The sequence below is a fragment of the Falco cherrug genome, chromosome 1, assembly GCF_023634085.1.
Source record: "Falco cherrug isolate bFalChe1 chromosome 1, bFalChe1.pri, whole genome shotgun sequence".
NCBI classification, from domain to species: Eukaryota; Metazoa; Chordata; class Aves; order Falconiformes; family Falconidae; genus Falco; species Falco cherrug.
In genome coordinates, this window is record NC_073697.1 from 57,836,509 (window position 1) to 57,859,988 (window position 23,480).

The 23,480-nt window shown below is 39.3% G+C and overlaps 2 protein-coding genes across 10 annotated transcripts in view; both read right to left on the reverse strand.

The window, feature by feature from the left end:
• Nucleotides 1–15,301, reverse strand: part of TXK (TXK tyrosine kinase) — a 28,041-nt gene extending 12,740 nt beyond the window's left edge. For 2 of the 6 annotated variants that reach the window (XR_008733152.1, XM_055716030.1), the window contains exons 1-10: nt 9,740–9,980; nt 9,410–9,512; nt 8,394–8,599; nt 7,271–7,336; nt 6,522–6,576; nt 5,633–5,712; nt 4,139–4,266; nt 2,859–2,933; nt 1,722–1,893; nt 790–1,006 (exon numbers count right to left, since the gene is read on the reverse strand). Coding sequence is in view for 5 of the 6 variants with exons in the window: in XM_055716030.1 (XP_055572005.1) it covers nt 790–1,006; nt 1,722–1,893; nt 2,859–2,933; nt 4,139–4,266; nt 5,633–5,712; nt 6,522–6,576; nt 7,271–7,336; nt 8,394–8,599; nt 9,410–9,512; nt 9,740–9,873 (1,236 nt within the window). In the remaining variant the exon portion in view is untranslated. Of the gene's footprint in view, nt 1–789; nt 1,007–1,721; nt 1,894–2,858; nt 2,934–4,138; nt 4,267–5,632; nt 5,713–6,521; nt 6,577–7,270; nt 7,337–8,393; nt 8,600–9,409; nt 9,513–9,739; nt 9,981–15,199 lie in introns of those variants that run through there. The other 4 variants (XM_055716044.1, XM_055716014.1, XM_055716021.1 and 1 more) reach the window with 4 other exon arrangements.
• A 1,799-nt stretch (nt 15,302–17,100) lies between these two features.
• Nucleotides 17,101–23,480, reverse strand: part of TEC (tec protein tyrosine kinase) — a 53,252-nt gene continuing 46,872 nt past the window's right edge. For all 4 annotated transcript variants that reach the window (XM_055723824.1, XM_055723838.1, XM_027797283.2 and 1 more), the window contains 6 exons: nt 22,843–23,014; nt 22,497–22,713; nt 21,902–21,966; nt 20,759–20,877; nt 20,241–20,398; nt 17,101–18,218 (listed from right to left, as the gene is read on the reverse strand). In XM_055723824.1, coding sequence (XP_055579799.1) covers nt 18,141–18,218; nt 20,241–20,398; nt 20,759–20,877; nt 21,902–21,966; nt 22,497–22,713; nt 22,843–23,014 — 809 coding nt within the window. In that variant the 3' untranslated portion in view covers nt 17,101–18,140. The remainder of the gene's footprint in view (nt 18,219–20,240; nt 20,399–20,758; nt 20,878–21,901; nt 21,967–22,496; nt 22,714–22,842; nt 23,015–23,480) is intronic.

Below are 23,480 nucleotides of genomic sequence, written 5' to 3' on the forward strand. Positions count from 1 at the left end.
TAGTCACACATACACAGCATGTTATCAGCCTAAATGCTTGTAGTATGAGTTGCAATATTTTTACATATTCCTGCATGATGAAAGAAATTTTAGGCTGCAGAGTCTAGTTATCCAGGCAGATATTTTCCTAAACACTAGCATTAGGACACTCAATGTGAATTTTCAAAAATGTTTGGTGACTTTTGCATTACAGCAATCAGGAACTTCTTGGAAATTTTCAAGAGGGTACATTTCTTCAGGCAGCTAGGGAGGAGATCAGGAAGATTTCCTCTCTGCATCCAAATATGAGCATTGAAAAAAAAGCAGAGAGTAAGGAAACAAGCCTCTCTCCTATGGTACCTTGTCTATGAGGGGTAGGGCAGAAAAGCCACTCATATATCCCAGAATCAAGATAAGGCAATAGGGACAGAAGAATGTAGATAGAAAAAAAATGTTAAAAAAAAAATTCCTCATTGTTGTTGACCTTTTGTATTACTGTGGCTTTGGCTGTGTTGTCATCACTGCATAATACTCTTGTACTGGGATGTCCTAACCCCAGCCTGCTGCATGCTAATATCTCAGTTCAAGTGGTGCTTCCAGCTGGAAAAACTTCTCTCAAGTAGTTTTTCCAGCTGTCCATGAACAAAAGAACAGATTAAAGTTTTGTTTTACAGCCGGGAAAACATTGTTGGCTTATTAGATCCTGCAGGGCTGAAGTCTTACAGGACATATTAGCATCCCATAAAATGCAGTGACATATTCTATACTGCCAATATTTGTCAAGAACCTCAGAAAACCTACTATACTTACTAAATCACGGTGAATAAAGCCATTTCTTTCCAGGTATTCCATCCCTTCGCACACATCCTGGCACACGCTCAGCAGCATGTCTCTGCCAAGTTTCCCTCGCCGTTGCCGAAGGTAATTGAGCAGGCAGCCATTCTCCATGAATTCAGTAACAACGTAGAGAGGCCTGTGACGTGTGCACACCCCATAAAGCTGGACCAGCTTTGGGTGGGAGAGTTTCCTGTTTAAAACAGCATTTGAGACAGGCCAGCAGTTGCCTGCAGCAGGTAACTAGACCTTTGAGTCTCACGATGGCTTTGAAAAATACTTTCAGTATTTGATGAACAGTATTCAGTTCAACTGGCCGCAGAGCTGCCCCACTATCGAACACATTTCTGCCTACAGTTTCCTCCAAAAAGTTCACTCTTTGAATTTTTAACTGTTCATCAGTTATGTAAATGCAGTGGATGTGAAGCTTGATCTGGATGATGTGAAATGGAAAGGTCTAGTTATGCCTGGCTTTCAGGCAGGGGGCATGACCCTGCAGGGGTTCTTCTGTCCTGCTCTGGCCTGGATACTTCCCTAATTTGCAAAATTAGCAGAAATGGTACTATAGTTTCTCAAAGGCTTTAGTTAGGTATGAGCCTTGCCAGTGCTCCTAGAGGCACTGAATTATGCATGAGAGAATAGTTGTAGGAGCACATTTATTTATCAGCACATTTACTCCCCATTGAGCTCCACAGCACAAAGCAGCGCGTGCTCTCAAGGAAGTCTGGCAATGGGCACAGCGAGCATCTGTGTCAGTCTGATTCAGACCTTTACATCAGCCTTTCTGTCCTGCACATCCACCTATTCCTATCAAACTGCTTTGTCTGTTTGTTTTAAATGGAATCAGGTTGTATTTATTTCTTTGCCATCTCAATGTCAATGCCAGATTTAATAGCTTTTGTACTTACATCATCACTTTGGCCTCCTCGATGAAATCATCTTCAGACATTGCACCTTCATTGATTGTTTTGATGGCAACCTTGATGGTTGCTTTCCATTTACCAAGCTGAACAACTCCAAACTGCCCACGCCCGAGTTCCTTCATGAACGTCAGTTCAGATGGATTTAATTCCCACTCCTCTATAAAAGCAACCCAATATGTTACAATAGTCAGATCAGCTTTCCTGAACCATGCTTCAGGAAACATGCCTTGCTATTTGCAGTTAATGCATGCAACAAAACATCACAATTGTTCATCAGCTGTAGCAAGAGTTTTAAATATTTGAAAATTTCCACATGCTCCTGTACGTTTAGATGTGAATGTTGTTTTACAGCTTGTAAAACGTTATTAGTGTTTAAATTGCTTAATGTAGGAATATCTGAAGCTTGAAGATAAGGCAACTGTTTAACTTCGATTACATAAGAGAACTTTTTTGGCATTATCACATATTATGATTTTGACTCTGAACCAGTTCTGGATAGGTAGTATACTGCAGAAATAATTACTGGCTGCCTCTATTGTAGTAACTACAACAGTCCTACCCTTCAGAAATATCAAGCCTTGAGATTCATGGGAACATGAAAGATACTAAGTTTTGGAGGTTCCTATTATCAGCCAGATGGTATGAAATTCCTGATCTACATACACAAAACTGACATTTATTTCTTGTTTTCTATAATACTATATAAGATTTCATTCTTATTTCTAAAACTTGCAGAACTGACGACAAAGAAAGTCTTCCCCATAAATAACATTCATTTCAATTTCCTAAGCATTTAAATAAATAAAATAGCCACTGACAAGCTACTAAATGTATATTTGAGTCCTAGGCCTGCTTAGAAAAGTCCAGATAGCTCTGAAATGCACTGGTGGTTGTAACAGAAGCACAGCAGTTGCTGAACGGAAAGACTTGAGTCAGGTGTCTCATTTGGTACTGACACCTTACAAGGAAATGAGCGTCTGTTTTTGGTGAATGTGTGGCTGCTTATGTGTTTCTTATTAACAGGAAATTTCACAGATAGAACTCATTAGCTGGGTGAATATGACCTAAATTCTTGCCTAGGTAGATACCTAAATCTCCACCAAAAGAAGATAAAAAATTTACCATAACTCAATCCTGCTGTTGCTGGTGAAGAACATCCAGCTGACCCAACTGGATGTCGGAGACGAGTGATAAGACCTGTAGGGGACAAAGGAACAATTTTCTGTTGACCAATTACTCCATTTTAAAGTATGCTGTATCGTACCTCTTCTCAAACAAAAATATTTGGAATCTGATGTACAATTCTTATTTCTTCGGGTTACTTTTGCCTACAGCTTGTTGGGATAAAACACTACACTGAGAAGAAATGGAGGAAGACTATTCGCTATAGCCCTGACTACAAAAGTATCTATACTTTCATACAAACAAAAGTGATACTCTTGCTTATTTGTATTATGTTAGTGGTCTTAAATGAGTGAGTACTACAATACTATATCAGCCACCTAAGTGGTCTCTGCCAGCATGATTTCTTAGGATTGTTTCACATTGCAAGAAACATTTTTGTGTCTGTCATACATTTTCTTTGAATTAAAGAGCCAACAGTACCAATGGGTACAGCCCTCACCAAGGACTCCCTGCATCCATTCATTATTCCCACTGTTACTTTCAGATCCTTTTCTGCTTCATGTGTTTCCTACAATCCTCCTCCCTCCAGCAAAAGGCTCTGTCTATTCCCATATCTTCCCTCCTCCCTAGTGCAAGGAGTCTCTGTGTGTTTTCGCACCTTCACTCATTCAGGGTAAAAACATTTTGTATTGTATTAAAATGATGGGCAGAACCAAGGCGAAGGGTATTTTTTAATGCTAAAAATTATGAAAGGCTGCCATCAGCCAACAATTAGAGGTAGCTAATGCTGGTAGGCTGCAAACCAGTGTTAGAGAGTCCTTGTGCTCCCTAATTCTGATTTTGATTGTTTTGGGGATGAGCTAAATTGTCAAAATCTGTAGAATGCTGCCTGCTAATGCACAGTGTAGCTCCTGCTTTCATTAAATTGCATGCATGCAAGATAAGGAAAGAATGACAATCAAAATTCATACAAGCCCATTCAGTTAAATATGAACCAAGAGAATACAGAACAGGTAAATACATTGGGCTTCTAGCTTTGTAAAATTGATTTAATACGTATAGATGAGTATGGTAGTTTCACTTCCCCCATGGTATATGCACACTACAGCTATGATTTTGGCAGAAAGGATAATGGCATATTTAAAGTCATTAGCAACAGAAAAAGTGTGTCTTTTTTTATAAGGAAAGTATTAGAGGAAGAGTGATTTCCAGTCATTCAAAGTCCTGAGGAGCATCAGCTCATCAGCTGTAAAACCTTATCAGCTTGCATGCATTACCTGCAGCATTGTGTTGATGATACTCAATGAGTTCAGGAACAGATGAAAAGAGATATTTTTCTGCTACATAATATTGTCCCAAGTGGTTTTTCTTAATGTGATAATGTCGAATATCTCCATTATGACTTCTGAAATCAACAAAGGATTATAATTTTCAGTGAAAATACTTTATACTATAAATCTGATTAAATTTCACTTGGAAAGAAAACTTGGGGTACAATTCCGAACTGTGTGGCTGCGATACTGGGGGGGGGGGGGGGGGGGGGGGGGAGAAAAAAAAAAGACTCCTCAAATGGATCTCTCTCACAGCTTTGGGAGATACTGCACAAAGTTTTTTATTGCACAAGTCTTTACCCCTGTATTGTTGCATCTGTAAGAAATAGCTGTAGAGTTTAACAGATGTTCCTCCTAATTAGCACTTATTTGAATCTAAGCTTTTAAAATTAAAATGCTCTTCATTACCTGAGTACCCCTAAAAAAGTTAAAACCATATTCATACAGAGTGTGAATATTAAAGTTCATGTTCTGCTTCTCCAAAAGCTCATTGGAGCTTTTCTAACACATTGGCTTTTCTGTATTTTTCCACATTATCTGTCTTTCTTTCTGTATAATTTGCTGCCCATCTGCCCTGTGAGACTCAAAGTGAAGAAGTTAAGCTTGCATGTCAGGCTGGAGGTGGCTGCTGGGGGTTGGTACCCTACAGCAGCCGTGAGCCTGTGCCCAGCGGAGGGTGGTGGGGAGGGCTTGCCGCGTATTTCCAAGGAGAGGAGGGAGGGAGGCAGAGGGTGATGGTAGCAGCAGTACCTTCACCTGGCTCCTTTCCCCTCTGGCTTGCTCTAAGAGGGAGAGAAGAAAAGCAGATACTGCTGATGCAGGAGGATGGAGGGGGGCTGATGGAGGGGGGCGTAAGGCAGCTTGAGATGGGGTAGCTCAGTGCTGTAGGTGATTGCTCTTGATGTGGGGGAAAAGCAAGTCCTATGGCAGTGCTCCAGCAAAAGAAGTAGGACTGTACAGCGAGGAGGTGAGGTGATTTCAGAAGAAAAACAGAAGTTTGCGGACAGCAGAGTCTGGGATGAATTTACAGTGCGCAGAGCCTGCGGAGAAGGGACACAGCTGGGTGTGGCAGCCGAAGGCTACAGCAGCATGGTGTGGGAGCCATGGCACTTCATACAGAAAGAGAGGCAAGAAGATGTGAATGTATGGTCTGATTGCCTGCATTACATGGGTGGAACGTACAACTTTCACAGCAGACTATTGGAAGATTTCAATTTGTGCAGTTAATCTTGTCTTGGCAGGACATTTGCGCTGTGACTCCCAGACGCCTGCCCACCATCACCTTTCCTGCGCACAAGGTGTAACTCTGCACGAACTGCACCCCAGTGGTTCCCTGCTCTTGCTCACTGCATGTCCAACTCACCCACTTATTCTGAGGAGTCTGGGGGAAGCTATTCCATCACCTCGTGATTCAAACCCTTACCATTCAGAGCAACTCACCCTTTAGCCTGTGAATACATGGACAGTGTAAGAAGTCCCTGTTGGCTGGAATCTCTGACAACAAATGCACCTTCTTTGCACTGAAAAGATATCCAAGTAGAGTTATCTTCTGCTTTTGCGTCTAAATAATCCTCCCTTGAGACAGGACTTGCAGCTGATTACCAAATTCTGTGGAATACCTAGGACTATTTGGGAGGATGAAGGAGTGGAGAATGGGAGTTGATAGCCAGGTACATAGCAGAGCAAAATTAACCAAGGGAAAGAAAATATTAAGTGCCAGGCATTTTTTTGGAGTTAAATAAGTTAGGTGAATTATATTCTTCAGCGTGAAGTAGTGAAAATATTTTATTAAAAAATCAAATGGTACAAATCATTAGGAAAAAGTACTGTAAAACAGCTCTGTCTGAGGTGTTCTTCTCTGGTCTGTTGTGTCCAAGCCCTGTGTAGGTCCTTGAGCAAAGACCTAATAAGTTTAACTGAGTTAGATGCTTTGGTAACTGACAGGGGATAGAAAGCAATATGGATTGTTTGCTCTATACGTAAGGAAGACACAGAGGTTTTGTTAAGCTCTGCTACCCTTGCTAATTCACTTACTACATGAGTTTCAGACTTCAAGATTCCATACAAGAGACCAGCACAGTAAACCACACGTAATTCAATTTATCTAATACGGAAAATCTACATAGATTTGCTGGGGCTACAACTTAAAACTCTGTGAAGTGTGGATAGTCGGCACTGTATACTTACCCCAGAAAACATTTTTATTTTAAAGTGCTTTCTCTCTTCCTGCATACCAAACAGATTTGGATTTTGACTGTGGTAATGCTCTTGATGCCTCTACTGATAGATCTTTCTAGATACCCTTAGTTCTATGTGTAAGCTGAGTTACCTTCTGGCGCAAGAGAAGTTCTGCCTGGCTTCTGTTCACGTTTTTGCAGTACCACCTGCAACAAGGAGATAACCTATCCTTTAATTTCAGCCAGTAAAAACCAATGCTTGCTCTGTTTCACAGAAGTAATCCATCTTAACAGTTGCATATTACCAGTCCAAAAACCTGAATAAAACTATTGTTGTATATAAACATATCTTAATTTGGAATTAATTTATTAGACCATTGCAAGTATGACATTCACTGTGATTAAATATGACCTCAGACAAAAGAAAGCCCAGGAAACAATTACACCAAACTGCAATTAAATTTATAGTCCCAGACACTGTTTCAAGCCTATCTTCTCTAGAATTTTGCAGAATTTTGCTCTTCTCTCCAGTAAATCAAGTTGAAGTAATTGGAATTAGCTTCTAGTAATTAATTACCTGTTCACAGCAGGGAGAGATCAGAATATAGAAACATTATGTAGTAAGCCTACAGAAATAGGAAGCATCTGGATTCTGGCATGATTTATGCAAATGAATGTTGTTGAAGTGCTCAGTGTTTGTAACTTCACGTTACACTCTGAGCTAATAGTTCCAAATCAAAATGGTTAATTCATTCTAAGAGCAATGTTTTGTAATAAAAAAGAGAGCTTTTGATAAATATCTGTTCATGTCTAATAAAGATTGAAGGATCAAGCACTAAAACGTATTTCTGCAATGCATTTTTAGAAAAGAAAGCATAATTAAAATTTTCAGTGTACTTACTCGTAGTTTTCTAAATCACTTTTCTTGTTCTCAGTAACATAGTTGCTGGGAATTAGACCTTCATTCCTGAAACAACATGTTGGGGATAAAGTTATAGTATGATGTAAAATATTAATAGCATTGATACACCTCTCCCTTTTGTTGAATTTTAAAGGTTCCTTCTGCTACAGGCTGTAACATTAGATACTGAATCCCAACATGGGAATTGAATAGAAATCTGAGTCCTTTCATCCCAGGCACAATCTTTCTGCCCCACGACTGTGGATGGCTACTGAAATGAAAAAGTTAGCTGAGATACTATTTATACAGTGCTGAAACCAGCATGTTAATGAAAATTTTCAAGTCAAATAAAAAGAAAATTTAGAAAAAAAATTGTATTTCTTATGAATTAGAGGCCACCCTCTTAATTTCTGGCCTACAGAAGGCTTTTATATGAAGAAGAATAAAGTGCTTGCATGTATATACAAAATAATAATCAGTGTACTCTCACCACAAATATGAGTTGAGAAAAAGCATTTTAAAGTATTTAAAGGAGAAATCTGAATGAAAAGGAGACAGTTATTGTATAACAAAACCATTCCCAACATCAGAGTACAGGATACACTGAAGAAAATGCAAAGGAGAAAGGGGAACGACATGAAACAAACATAAACATGGAGAGGATCCTAACTGAAGTTATCTAGCTCTCTAAAATGTCCAGGAATTTTGGATCAGGGATTTTCAGGCACATGTCTTCACAATCTCTATGGTCTTTATGAAGCATTTACACATATACAATGCATTGTAAAGCACCTGAAATATGGAAAGCTGGATTTGCACATGGCTCAGAGCCTGGTGATTCACATGGTCCTCAAACACCTTGATGTTGCTCAGGAAATTATTGAATCTAGGACTTGACTCTGAATTCCCAACAGATTCTAGATTCCCCACCCATTTCTGCGGTGCCAGACACTGCTGAGAGTCTGCCGGGCCAATCCATGTGCCTTGTACAAAAACATGCACATTTCAAACCTGACCCTAAATTGTCACACCTGTCTCATTCTAGCTGCCTGCTTTCACAGGGGTTGTTTTGGGGGTTTTTGTTTCTTTAAAGGGAAATTGAAAGATATGCCCCTGCTCTTACCCATGTTGGTCTCTTGCCTTCCACCAGTGGGGATCATACTGTTCAAGGATAATGTATTCTTCTGACTTCTTGAGTGGTAAATCCAAGGGTCCTCTAGCAAAAAAGTCATAGAGTGCAATAACTCTGGGTTTTTCTGTGTAGTCTTCCAAGGCCTCAGCAGGTAGAGAAGGTAACGGCTTGTCCTTTAACTGCAAATGCCTCTCACTCTAGTGGGGGAAAAAAAGTGTCTTTCGTAGTTAGTCTTTTCTCCCTACTATGGCTTGCTTAATTCCTCTGCTGTTATGCCATTTCAGTAACTGAGGAGCTCCATCATGGTCATTGCTTCCCCTTGTAAAGCACTATCACCTCATCACTTGTAAAACAGTGAGACTTATACTTGAGTAGTTTTGTGTAGAAGTCAAAATGACAATGGAAAACACAGTGTATAATAAAAAAGCCACCTACTTAATTGGGGTGACTTCTACATGGTATGAATACTGGGACGACTCCTCAGCTGGTGTAAAAGCAGAGCAGCATTGAAATTAGTGGAGTACAATGTCTGAAAACTCGGTCATTTGTCTGGAGAATTAACATGGAAGGTGCTGCAGATTTTCTTAGCAAATTGGCAGGAACATAATAATTTTCTTCTGCATCAGGTTAGGTTCTACCTTTGCATTTAGTTATACTTTGAAAACTCAGATGAATTTAGCTTAGATCTAGTAAAAGTGAGGTGGACGTTGCACATGCCAGCTGGACAAGGTGAGCTTGCAGCTGCCCAACAGGGCAGTCCCACCCTTCCCATCCCCATCATACAAACCCAAAACTGGGAGAAGGAACCACCTCATCCACAACAGCGAGTTTGGGAAACCTTGCTGTGACCTGGTATGAATATTTGGATACCTGCACTCTATCATTTTGATGCAACAAAGAACCTTACACACTCAAGAGTTAGTTACTCCTCTGCTTGTTCTGGTACTGAGCCGCTGTGTGGCACACCACCTCAATTCTCTCTTTTCACCTGCCAAAATGTTACTTACCCTGCACTTCCAAGCAGATGCATAGGAAACATCTGGTTGTGAGGCTGAGTACTGGTTCACCAGGCCAGTATCATGGTCCAGGTTCATTTTTGTTCTGGTTGCTCTGATTTTGAAAAACGTGAAGTATTTGTGTGAATACATATCTATAAATACTCACATTAAAACATTTGTATATATATATATGCCTGCCTTCATTGGGGATATGCAGGGTGGAGTGTCTTGAAACTTCTGTATAATTAACAGTTCTACTGAAAAGGGAATTTGAGAAGTCCTTTACGTGTCAATATTTTGATCATCCTAATCGCTGAAAAGCTTAAGCATTTCACATACCTTTTTTGCACTGTGCAGCAGCAGCAGCAGCAGAAAACAGACTGGATGGTGTGATCTGTGAACAAGAACATTTTCCATATTTGCACTGTTCCAGTTTGTTTGTTCACAAAACTTACAGAATTCAGGACTACCATATGTGCTTAGCTCCATTATTAGCCCTGTCTTGCTGTGAGATAACTAGCAAATCATCAAGGCTGAATTTGCAGCCACCAGACAGCAGAGCTTTCCTGCAACCCTAACTATTTGTTGCCACTGTCTCCCTTACAATGCCTTAGCAATTATGAGGCCATGTGATGAGTTAATCGGCTCACTAAATCAGCAAAATTAAAAAAGAAAAAAAAAAAAGAAAAAAAAAAAAGAGAGACCTTTGCAGCCAGATCAGTACCGATCTGACTGATCACACCACCCCGTACAAGCTCTAACCAGTGCAATGAAGGGGATGAGAACATCATCAGGGACAGGAGGTAGAGAACGGCCCCCTTCAGTACTGAAATAATTTTAGATCATTCCAGCCAAATACAAACCCATACTTGCATGACAAGCTGCTTCTTATTGTGAGGTTTATTAAAGGAGACACACTACGTTCAGTTCTTTGAAATAATATTGATTTTCCTGTTTCTGTTGCAGCCGTTAATATAACATATGCATTAACCCAGGCTTAAAGTACTAACAAGATGCGCTTTACACTTATGTGCCAAGTGGTTGATAATTCTGAGAAGAATTCATTGGATGCGTCATCACACACAGTGTACATTTAGAAAGAAATCAATCCAATATATCTTGTGTGAGTAGCAGAATATATTAAATATCTCAAAAATGGCGGTTTTGACTTGTTGGTCCTAACGTCCCAATCCAGCCTGGAATAAATATGATGTCCTTTCTGGTGTCCTGTGGGACTTTTTGCCAATGCCTGTGACCAGCGTTTCAGCCAAGTGTGCTGAGAGTATGCATCCTAGCACTCAAAACATTAAGCAACCTTACTACACAATGAAAATTAATTATTTTCTCTACGAAGGTACACAGTTTAGCAAATCTTGCACTAATAAGAGAAGGCAGAATGTCAGATGTCAGAACGGTAAGACCAAAACTAGCTCTTAGTTGGAAGAGGAAGAGGCCTGTCTCGTAAGTCTTTTAGACTATTTATCTTGAAAGTCATGGGGCAATTTCCCTTAGACTGTTGCATCCTGTGAATAACCTATCGTGTGGGAAGCTGGTGAGCCTACAGTAATCAGAAGACACTATCAACTGTTTGATAAAAGTTTCCACTGACGGCTATGCAAAACGCAGCAAATGCAAATACCCAAGCCAGCTGACACCAACAACTTTCTTTAAAGAAACCAGGCTAAAAAGATATGGGCAACGCAATTTATTTGCTGCATAATTTTCCAGTGTACAGTGAGCTGTCCCTCAGCTGTTTAAAAATGTGTTTCATAAGCAGTGAACACCACAGGTGAAGAAAAAAAGTTTAATTAATGTTTATGAAGCATTTAGTGATGTGTAAAAATGAATATGACATTTGAAAGCTTGTCTGTTTCTTCTGATTAAACTATCTAGTCTGATTACATATATTATTTCTCATTAGATATTCACTCTCCTTATAGAACACTTACCAGAAATATTTAGAAGCAGCACTGCAGAGTTTGTGTAACGCTAGAATGATCTTCTAATAAGATTTTAAAGATTTGGCTGTTATCATGAAAGCAAGGGGTTCAAATCAATGTTATGGACATGTAATTCTGTCTTGCTTTTTTCTTTATAAGCCCAGGCATTTGAATTAATTTATAGTGTAAGCTCAGGCATCCTTTTTGCCTTCAGTGAACTTCATACTTGCTCTGTTAATGGATGCTTTTTGTGTTTGACACACCACCACCACCACCACCTTTTACTGTGTTAAAAGCAATTAGCAATAAATGAGTGTATGTGATGCTTTTAAAAATATCCCAATATTATATTGAATATGTTAATACAATATTAAATATTTAGTCTCTTGTCCTGTCCATAAAACCACAGAAAAGTATAGGTTAAAACTGTAATTATGATGCTTTCTGGGACACGTGCTTCATTTGGTGAGCTATTTTTCCAAGGGTAGAGTGTCTAACCTGTTAAGATCACAAAATATGACCAAGCTCTGCAGGCAGCAAGTTAAGGCTCAGATTAGACTGAGGCCATGGGTCAGATCAGTCCACGCTGAACTGAACTGCTGGCTCCAGAGGAGCAGCACAAACTTTGCACAGTTCTGCAAAGTTTGTGTCTCCTCATTCTCCTGGTTGGAGTATTTTAGGTGTCAAGCCACGGCCTATCCGTCAAGCAGATATTTAACATCCTAAAGAAGAGCATTTCCAGCTCTTTGAAAACGAACTTGTCTTCACACATCTGTTTACATCGGCAACCTCACCACTTCTGAAATCCTTTTGTCCATGCATGACTCCTAGAGAGCACTTGCTGAATGAACTCAGTAGGAATTAATACAAACGTAAATGAATACAGTGCAAATGGTTAATCTCTGCTCAGAAATCTGCCAAGTCTGCCAGGAAACTTTATCAAGGAACATAGAGAAAGCCCTTCCATTCTGCAGAGCTAAGTCCTGCTTTGGTTGCATTGACTTAAGTGAGGAAGTTCTGATCTAATGGACTGGAATTTCAGCATCTCAAGCAAAGACTTAAGTATTGATCTATGCTTTTTACATCCTCCCTAGTCAGTGGTAAGCTTCTTGCACTGCACTTTTTCTCCCCTTGATTAAAATCACATTTCTTGAGTCCATAACTCACTACAGAAAAGTCCAAAGCTGCTCTGCAATGCTGTTTTAGAAAGACTTGGCCAACACTGCAAATGGCAAAAGCTTCGATACACTGAATTAATAATTTGATTAAACCAGCTCACATCTTGACCTCCTGCTGGCAGTCAAGGAAGATGTTTACGCGGAGGGCAGCCCCCAGGTGCCACAGCAATGCGGTGCCACAGGAAGCCCGTGCTTCCTGCCCAAAGCTTCTTGCAGCTACACACACCCTCCTCCGGCTCGGGCTCTTCCTTCCTTTCTTTTTTTCTTTGATTCAACAGCTATCAGACAAACTAAGAAATAATAATTTTTAAATCCCTGCATTTTAATAAAAAAAAAGTGCTATGTTTTAAAATACAAATAAATTGGAAAAAATTCTTAGAATTTACTCATCTCTTAGAATATTTCTTGATTTTCCTTTCTGCTATGCCCTAACTCAAATAACTGAAATCAATGGAACTATACTGATTTCCTTCAATTTTGGACCAAGGACCTTTTTTTAAGCAAAACACTGGATTTGTCAAAGGGTGTTAGTGCCACATATGTATTATCACACCTTGTACTCCTGGTCCCTAACTCGAGTAACCACATTTAAGAGTTCATAAATTAAAAATTATTCAGTGATTGTATTAGTGAGAGCTGTGCTTCAGCAAGGAGATCACATTCACATTTTGGATTCCATATTTTGAAGAGAACAGAGACACTAATTAGATTTACCATATTATGAATGATTGACCTCTTGGACAGGACACAGGGAAGAAATATAGGCTAACAGAAAAAAATATTCCATCATTTTTAACAGTAAATTATTTTTGAAGTCTGTTAAAATAAAGTACTTAAGGGCCTATCATTATTTTCAGTTCCCACTTTTCTGTTTCCTACCTAACCAAAAATTTTCCCCAAAATTCCAGAAAAAGTGGTCAAATCTTCCTTCTTTTAAATTCACAGGAAGGAAGGTTTTCCCAGCACCCACAGCCCCACTAGACCTTTCAGCCCACATCTCCCTGAGTTCTACCAAAACATAAGCTACCAAAACACATTCAGCTTTGATCCTCAGGGAAGTCCTCATGAAGAAATTTAGGTCGGTAGCTTAAAATACAGGTTTAAATCAAACAAGATGAGTATTGGAGCTGCTGAATCTAGAATTTGTGACATCTTCCTTCTTCAACCGTGTGGAGAAATTAATTTCTCCGATTTCTGATGAAAGCTTGCAACGTCAGACAAAGTTCAGCCAATTCTATGAATGATTTTACACAGGAACAAAAAATGTAGCCCATTTCACTGCTCGTGTCTTTTTCTTTCTGGAAATGACTACACTAGGAGGAAGACACTTGATTCTAAACCACTGTTATATTATCTCACTGGCAACACATTAACAAATACGAATCCCAACACTAGCACAGAGCTGCGATAGCCTGTTGGGTTATGATGGCCAAAATCAGACCTTTCAGCATGCACAGTTTTGAAACAAGATATCATGGCAAGAGAAGCATGTGGATGAAGTGGAAATACTAGGAAACTAGTGTTGAAGCTAGCCTGACAAATACTCAGCTTAAAAACTTGTAGCTGACATCTTGATAACCAACTTAAAGGCCTCAAAACAAACGTATCTGTGCACAAGGAAGCAGACGGAATGCTAGAGGAAGAAGAAAAAGATCGGTCAGCTGTCAGGAACAGCTGTTTGCTTGAGAAGCTGAAAGACAGTCCCAGGAAAACAGAGAAGGCAATAGTGAAAACACAGGTCCTTTGAGATGGTCTATTGCTGCCAATAACTGGCCTGACAGAGTCCCCACAACACCCAGCAGTATGCTTTGGGTTGGTAACATTATCTGTGTAAGTGGCCAATTCACACACCTTTACGTAGGCAATCTTACTCCTACCTTCAGCTGTAACTCACTCTAATTTGCAGCCTTGGGGAAGTGGTATCAAAGACAAAAGCAACAAGTTAAAAGAGATTAATTTTTATAATTTGCATTTTATAATTTTATTATTTTATAGGTTTCTTGGCTTGAGTTTCTCTTTCTAATTCACTGTTTCTCAAAGCGCTACTGATTTTGAAAGCACTGTAGTCCATGTCTAAGGCTTGCACCCTTCTAATGTGTTTTGCCAGAAGTTCTTGCTCCTGCAGTGGGGCAGCAGGTCGACTGTGTCCAACACTACAAATCCCGCTTCACCCATAAAACCCAGATCTTTATTGTAACACATGGCATGCCTCCTGATCTGTCAGTTTTGAACACTACTAGAAAAAAAAAATAAAATCAATAACCTAGTAGAGTGCCACAGTACAGTTTGCTTCTAAAAACACTGTAAAAGACACGCTTTCAGCTTTTCCTATGTGCAGGCTAAGGCTTTCCTGTGAGTTGATTCTGCTCTGGAGGGAAGACAGCTCTAGTTCTACCAAACTGTATTCACATCTATGCTGCACATGCTTTTAAGAACGAGGGAATATATCCCTATCTGCATGTAGAAATAGTCGCTTTGCTCAATCCATCATACAGTGGATTCATGCTCGTGCAGTAATTTTCCAAGCCAAGACAAGCAGTCTGAACAAAGATCACCTGAGCAGCGCAAAAGAACGCTGGCTGGTCTTTTTATGGCAGTATTTAAATAGCTCATTTGCCAAGTACACTGCTGCTGCACAAAACAAAATTGCAAGATCAAAATACGCAGCCCAGTTTACTTACAGGTAGAAAGAATCATGTCTGGTTGTCCACTTGTATTCAAATGAAAATGCAAACCTCTCTTCATCAATTGTGCCAGTAAAACAGCCCTAACTGAGCTCTTTGCTCGGATACAAAATATGGTAAACCACAAATATTGCTTGACCCCGCCCACTTACCTTAAAAAAAAAAGCTCCAAACAGACTACTAATCTCACTTCTGTTAAAAAAAAAAGTGAAACAGGTGTCTGCTTTCTAGTATCAAACACATTTTACAAGAAAAAAATATAATCAAGCTACTCTGTAGGGCTAAGTATTTCTTTAAAAAAAAAGGAAAAAAATACATCAGATGTAAATCACAGTGTTTGGTACTGTTCAAATAATTTTTTGAGCCCAACATCTGAAAAACATTTGGTTATAACAAGAAGGGGAGGAAGGACTGAAATTGCTTAAGGATGAGTGAGCTCATCCAGGAGAATGGACAGTGCAGCATTTCAGCCTGCCTTTGAAGACATCAGGAGAGTCAGCAAGACAGCTGCCTCCAGAGGTGTTCTGGTCCTTTCCAAAATTAACCATCTGAGACTACATTCAACTAAAAAAATACATTCCTCTAGAAACTAGGTGCCTCAGTTCCTGACATCCTAAGTAAGTATCAAACCTAACGGCAGGTACACAGAAATTATCCTCAGGTACCGGGAAGAGGCAGGTGATGGGGTTGGATTCAAAGCATGCACCCCACTGAGGAAAATACTGCCAAAGCCCACAGAGTTAGGGCATGTTTTATCATGCAGATTAACAATAAATACATATTGTAAAGGAACAGGCTTAAGGTTCATTGGAAACTATTAGTCTCATGATTTTCCTATGCTTCATTTGTGTTTTAAGTGAAACATTACTTACTTATTAGTGTGGAATTCCTCACGTTTTTTATTGAAAGTGTTGGCAATGCCATACTTTGCAGAGTCTCCATTGAGGAACTGGGGTGCAAAGGAGCAGTTAGAGAAGAAAAGACGAGCTTGTCTCACCTTAGATCTTCCACATTCCTTTTCCTACTACAGGCAGAACGACCTAGTTTTTCCCCCTTTAACAATGCAAGGTATTGTTAAACTGGTATGTGGTTTGGTAGTAGTAATGGTTTGAACTTAACACTTTGAGAGGCTGGTTTGCATAGCTGCAATAATCCTCTGAGACTTTGTCATTTAGAAAAAGGAATTAGCCATTTAAACCTTCTCTGACAGCCTGTAACTTTTTGACCGAATAGCACGGGGAAAAAAAATAAAAAATAAAAAATTGCTTCTTCTAAGAAAGAAGCTTCCTCCTTCTGAATGGAAAGGTTTAGGCAAAGCAGTGTGGGGATCTAAGCATCTCCAAAATTGATTACAGAAATACTCAAATGCAACAATAATGGAATGTATTCAGCTAACTATAGTTACCTCTAATAATCTGATTGGAAATAAACTTCACCATACTCCTCTCTGCCTACTTGGGAAAAAAAAAATTAAAAGCTTTTTGTGCAATCCATTTTCTATTACGCATGGCACAAGAGCACAAGTAACAAAAGAAAAAAAATACGCAATAGAGTTACTCACGAGGTGGCTCAGCAAAACTGAGGTGCAAATACTCCTCATATCCACCAGTACAAAGTTACATTGATTGAAATAGGCTTCAGCAAGGCTGTGGAGACGTTAGCCTCTAGCAGAGGGGACAGGGCACGTAATTTCTAAAGAGAGTTCAAGCATTTCAGCACTGAACATTTCATCATGGTGGAATTAATTTAAATATACATTCATACTATACTTAGTAGAGAGTGTGTATACACACAGATATATACGTGTACATACACAGAGATTACACCAGCACCACATTCACAGGAACAATTAGTTTAGCTTATGATGCACTGACAGTAAATTATTGACAACACATTAGTTCCAAACAATAGTTAACATTCAGTTTATTTACATATGCATGTAGTATGACATTTCTGTTAAGAACAGAAAGGTTAGATCACTGTACACACAGATGGAAAGAGTAGCCCTCCTTGCACACACTTGCGAGTTTATTTTCTTTCATTTACAACTCCATGTATTGAGTTGTATATGTAAGTGAAGGCAGAATAAACTTGTGCTTGAAAATTTCAAGGGGAAAACACATTTTTATATAAATAAATGCATGGAACTTATATATTTACAATACATACAGCATATAAATTATTTTATAATTAACCCAAAACAAGGCACTATGGTACACCGATAGCCAGTTGTACTGAATCTTGAACATACTTTTCACAGCTAAAGTCAAGACTAACCATGGGAGGTCTCTGGTTGACCAACCAGCCTAGAATGGCTTGGGGCACATCACAGCTCAGCTCTGAAGCAAAGCTTTAAGTGTTACACTAAACTGAAGATTGTGCTGTTAGCTACCTCCTATGTGCAAACTGAGGGGCACATTTTGCGTTCTTGATGTTGATGTGTGATGGAACACCCATCGACTAAGAAAAATAATGTTTCTGGAGAATCCCTGGAAATACTTCAATATCAGTAAATAGCCATTTATAGATTCCTTCAATTTTTAAGCATGCAAATCACTACTAATACTACTGCCTGTGTAAAGAGAAACTCAGAATCATGGACTGTATGTACATGAACCTGATCCACTAAATGCAAATTAGGGTCCTGGGCTTTGGCTGCATTCTCTCCCTTGCTCCATGAAGAGCTCAACTTGCCAGCTATGCAATACTGACTTTTCAGAGAAAATATAGAGACTTCTAGTGTTGCTGAAGATACCGCGCTCATTTCCCAACATCACGTAAAACTTTCCTTGTGCTGGAGTGGATCAGATGTTACATGTTCCCCACGCTGTTTAGTGGCATCTAGCAGCTTACAGGATCAAGGTTTTAAAAAGAAATGGTGAAGCCACATCTCTGGAAAGTGGCTTCTTTCCTGTACTTGTGCTACTGTTGTCTTATTTCAGAAAGCATCTTCACCCTCTGCAATGTCGATGATTGCGTGAAGCAAGTCTTCAAAAGTCGGGCGGCCCTCTGGTTTCTAAAAATAAAAAGCATGTGCAGCTGTGATCAGGAAGCAATAGACTTGGGTTGATTTTGATAAATTATTTGTCTTGGTATAATTCTGTGGCAATGAATTTACCACTTCATTACATGTGACATGCAAAAATATTTCCTTGTCTGGATTTTGGATGTATCACTTAAGCTCAGAAAGTGGCACCCCTTTTTTTTTTTTTTTTTTAATACTTTGAAAAGGGAGTAAATAGGTGTTGCTGGGCTACACCCTTCATATCATTCATTACTTTGTGTAGTTTTCTACACTTTCTCATTTTATTTCCCCATCCCCACCTCCCCCAGTGAATTGCTCCAATCCTTCTTTATGCAAGTTGTTCATGCTCCTAAGAATTTTAAGTGTCATTCTCCGAAGCCTTTTACTTCAATGTTGTTCTTTGGACTCCAAAGCAAGGCTATGTCATAGACTTAGGCAACTTCATCTACTCTATTTTCCACAGAGTTCCTTATGTGTCATAACATCCTGTTTGTTTTGTTTAATTATGGCAACACACTGAGGTAGTCTCTTCAGTGACCTTGCTGACACAACTTAGCATCCTCTGAAGGTCTGGGTAATTTGCACCTTTCTTCCATTTATCAGCCTCTTTAGATTTGTATCACCTGCTGAATTTTGAAGCCTTGATATTCACCTGCCTGTACAAGTCACTGACAGATTTATTAAACAAGGACTGAGGTACCTACAGTTAATCATATTTTATGACAAAGACTGACAGTATCTTGACATGTGTCCCGTTTGTGATTTGCAAAGATTCTTTCTCTTCCACGTGATGACTGTTTAGATTTTATTGTTATTAACCCCTGATAAAAATCAATATTTTTTAATCAATTCACTGATATTCCTATAAGTCCTAAAAAGACATATTAATATTCAAAGAACATTAACAAATAAATTACCATTATCTTCCAGGTTATGTATTATTCCATTTTAATGACCATTTCAAGCAGGCTACCAAGTACAAACAAAATGTAATTATCTGTAGTTTCCCAGCTCCCATGAATAGCTTTTTTGAACTACAGACACTTGTCATTCTGTGGTCCTCCAGGGCACTGTTGTTTTTCATGTGTTTTTTGCTGCATAAACCAACTGGTTTGTAAGTTTTACATCTCCACCAGTTGGTTTGATGACTAATTGCTTTCTGTTCCAGCACCCTCTCCTCTAAGACAAGTGTCAGACAGTACGTCAACTTTATTACTGGAAAAGAGCAGTTTTCCCTCAGCAACCCCTGTGGCAAAGGGTAACTTGAAATAAATTATGTAGCTCTTTTCATTCTAGGTTTCCTCGACTGCTCTCTCAAAACTAGAGGCATGTCATTAAATGCACCTATCCTCTTAGAGGCTCTTTGCTTTAACAGTACAAAACCTGTTTTATACTGACTGATAAAGTATTGAATTTGGGTTTGCTGCCCCTTCAACCTCTTAAAATTGTACAGTCAGTATCTTTTTTGGTTAGAAGGATTATAGTACAGTGTATTTTTATCTTTCTTCATAAACCTTGGGATTTGTGCTTAGATTCAACTGCGAGTTAACCTGTATTTCCTACATCATTTATAACCAGGTAATGAAGTATTTCTTTAAAAATGTTTTTGGTAATTCTGGCATGTTTCTGTAATGATTAATAAACTGAGGCACTATAAAATCAGATTCTCCCCCTCTGGGCCGTTGTGACTGAATTTTTTTTGCTAGTGCTATTTGTACACAGATATAATTGCAACCAGCACAGAGTTAGCAATTATTTCCTTTTGTTACTAAATGCCTTTGCGTACTTAATGTGACAGTCCATTTATTTCATAGGAATTTACTCAGTGGTTTTCCTTATCATAGTTCTAGTTCAGTCGCAAACCAGGGGGAGATCTTTGTCTTAGCAATAAACACGTGAATAGCTGAGAGCACTGGATACAATCAGGTGCTGCAATAGAGATTAGCTGCTGTTGCTAGACTGACTTTTTTTTTTTCCAATTCAAAGACAAACAAAAAATAAAAAAGTATATACCTCCTGCCAGCACATCATCATCATTTCATACACCTGCTTACAGGCTAGTTTGGGCCGATACAAACGATGTCCTTGGCTAACCATCGTCACCACTTCATAGTTGGAGCTTTTTTCAAAGGGCATTTTTCCTTCCGTAAATACTTCCCACATTAAAACACCTGGGAAAAAAAAAAAAGGAAATAAACATTAAGAAAATAAGCAAATAACTTATTTTAAAAATATGGTTTTTTAAATACATTACAAAAATGTAAAAATTTTGAGCCTTGAGCTCAGGATTTCCCATCCATATTCTAGAAAGAGTTCACATCTGTCATTGCTGAAAACATCTCATTCTAGTAACATGACTTATTAAAAAACAGTTCTAAAGGTCTCTTTGGAACTTCATGCACGCATAAAACCACGGCAAATGTTTTCTCTGAGCTTCTTCTCAGATGCCTGAATCCTTCCCAATCACTGGAGCTTAACTGCTATGGATAAAATGTAAAAACAGTGCTTTCTTTCAGTGATGAATGTCTTACCGAATGACCAGACATCTGACTTGCTGCTGAATCGGCTATAATTAAAAACTTCGGGGGGGCACCATTTCACAGGAAATTTAGCCCCTGAGGAGCTTGTGTATTGATCGTCAAGGACATACCTTTTAAAAAAGACAAAGCAACAACAAAAAAATTATATCTTTCGGTCAGCCTCCAGCCTGCAAACTGTAATTTAGATTTGCATTTGAATGTTAGGAGCTCGTATTGCCACCTAATGGCCATCTCTGTTAGCATCACACAACACAAATGGCTTCTCTGGGGCAGTGCGAAGGTTTCAGTCAAGATCCAGTTCATTTTTCTTACGATGTTGAAGCCTTCTCTTGTGATTATTAGCTATACAACACAGTTCTAGGCCACCTGCAAGTTAAATGCCTGTATTACGACAGAAAGTGATGCAAATGCATAAATTGCTTGCTCTCTTTCTCACCAGACTGTCTGAATTCACATGTCACAGGACACGCAACCTCAGTAGCACAGAAAGGTGGCAAAGCTAAGAAGAGCATGGTGAAGCCATGGCGCTTTAACACCTTCCTTGTAAGCACTGTTCCCCACCCCCTGCAGCATCTGTGGTGCTAACAAGCACAGGAAATTAACCCCTCTCCAGGTCTCAGCACCTGCCAGCACTGTGGCCAGTGAGATGCAGCCCTGAACCATCCACCCCAACAAGACCCCAACCTCACTGAACAGCCTCTTTCTATCATTTATTTACCAAAACACAAGTTCATAACTATTACCACTGCAGCACGACCTCTGCTGAGACACAAGCTCTAATATGCCTCCTGCATCACTACGAGACAGATGCTACAGAAAGTGGCTAACGGAAGACCAGTCAGACCACAGTCAGTTCAAAGCCAGGCCTCTCTCTCATCTTATGCATTAGACACACTTACAAAACCTAGTTTTGATCTTCTGGAACTGAGTAAGGAAATGGACCCATGGCCACAGAAAAAACAAGCTTTAAAGGTACTGGAAAAAAAAATTACCCAAGGATGTTCCCTAGAGAGGTCAAAAAAGGTATCATTTTTGCCTGTAATTTTGCTGGGTGTGTGTTGCCTTATGGCTAACTACAAGGGTCAGGTGAATCTTCCCAAATCCCCACAAATGTGTTTGCACCCTCAGCCATACCTTGTCATTCCAAAGTCGGACACTTTGACCACTCCCGAGTCACTCACCAAGCAGTTCCTGGCAGCCTGCAAAAGACATGGTTAGAGTTACATGAAAAACTTGCAGTCTTTCACAGACAAATTACAACTGTCTAATGAGGACTTTGTCCTCATTGCTTAGCAAATTCACCGATTTACCAAGTTCAGTGGTGTATTCTCATTATATACGGTACCTGTGCATTTGCTCTTGATAGTACTGTCTTGACAACTGAACCATTTTGTAAAAAAGTCACCAGAAAAAATTATCAGAGGGATTCATGAGTGGTGAAAGTGCTGCCAAACCAGAACAGAGATATGCTAGTATATCAGTGCAAATAGCCGTTAACTCTTTATAAAAAATTTCAGAGATTTTATTCCATTTTGTGGGGAGAGAAAAACCTCTCATTTTCTGTATAGAGCCATTTTAGAGACTTGATTAGACCCTAAAAAGCCAACTTCAACGACTTATATTTTCTGCAAGAACAAAAGCAGTTATTTACAAGCAGGCCGTTTCAAAAAGGAATAGTAAGTTCAAAAATAAAAATTTCAGAGGCGTGTACTGCCTAATGAGATGTTACCAGGTCTCTGTGGATGAAGCTGTTCCTCTCCAGGTACTCCATTCCCTCACACACATCTTGGCACATAGTGAGCAGAACGTCTTTACTCAAAGCTCCTCGTTTTTGTCTCAGGTAATTGAGAAGGCAGCCATGCTCCATGAACTCTGTCACGATGTAAATAGGTCTCTGTTGTGTGCACACACCATACAGCTGAACTAATTTAGGATGGGTTAGCTTCCTGAAAAGATTGAGATCATGTCATTATTACTTCCTCTACCCTCCACCTGTCCCAAATGTTTTATTTACAACCAATATACTGCACCAGAGGCCTAGAACTAGAAATACAAGTACCACACACACAACTCACATCATTACTTTAGCTTCTTCAATGAAATCCTCTTCGTACATTGCACCTTCCCGAATTGCCTTGATGGCCACTTTATACTGTGCCCTCCACTTCCCAAGACGCACTACGCCAAACAGACCGCTCCCCAGTTCTCTCATGAATGTCAGTTCTGAGGGATTAATTTCCCATTTCTCTATAAAACAAAACAAATGAGAGCCCATGACTCCTGTATTAAGGAACCTGCTAAACTGGTGATAAGGGACAAGGAAAAGGAAACTGGATTACTAGCAAATTAGAAAATTTAGGGAGAAAACAGCTTAGGATTAACTTGAAAACTGAACACTTTTATACCTCACAAAACAAACAAACTTTTAGGTAGACAAGACGTTTAAGCAGCATCTGACCAACACCAGAAGGCAAACCACAAACTTTTCTGAGGCCAGTAAATACATGCTGATATTATCAGTTGATTTCAACAAGCTGCTGTCACAGAACATTGTGCCAATGCATAGAAGCTGCTCATATCACTTGATGTGCTGTGCTTAAAACAGGTTATTCCAAATTTATATATACATTAAAAAAAAAAAAAGTAACCCCTCCACAAAGATCAAAGGGCCAAGGTTGAGTCACAAGTCTGGAGGCTTATGAAGGAGCTAAAG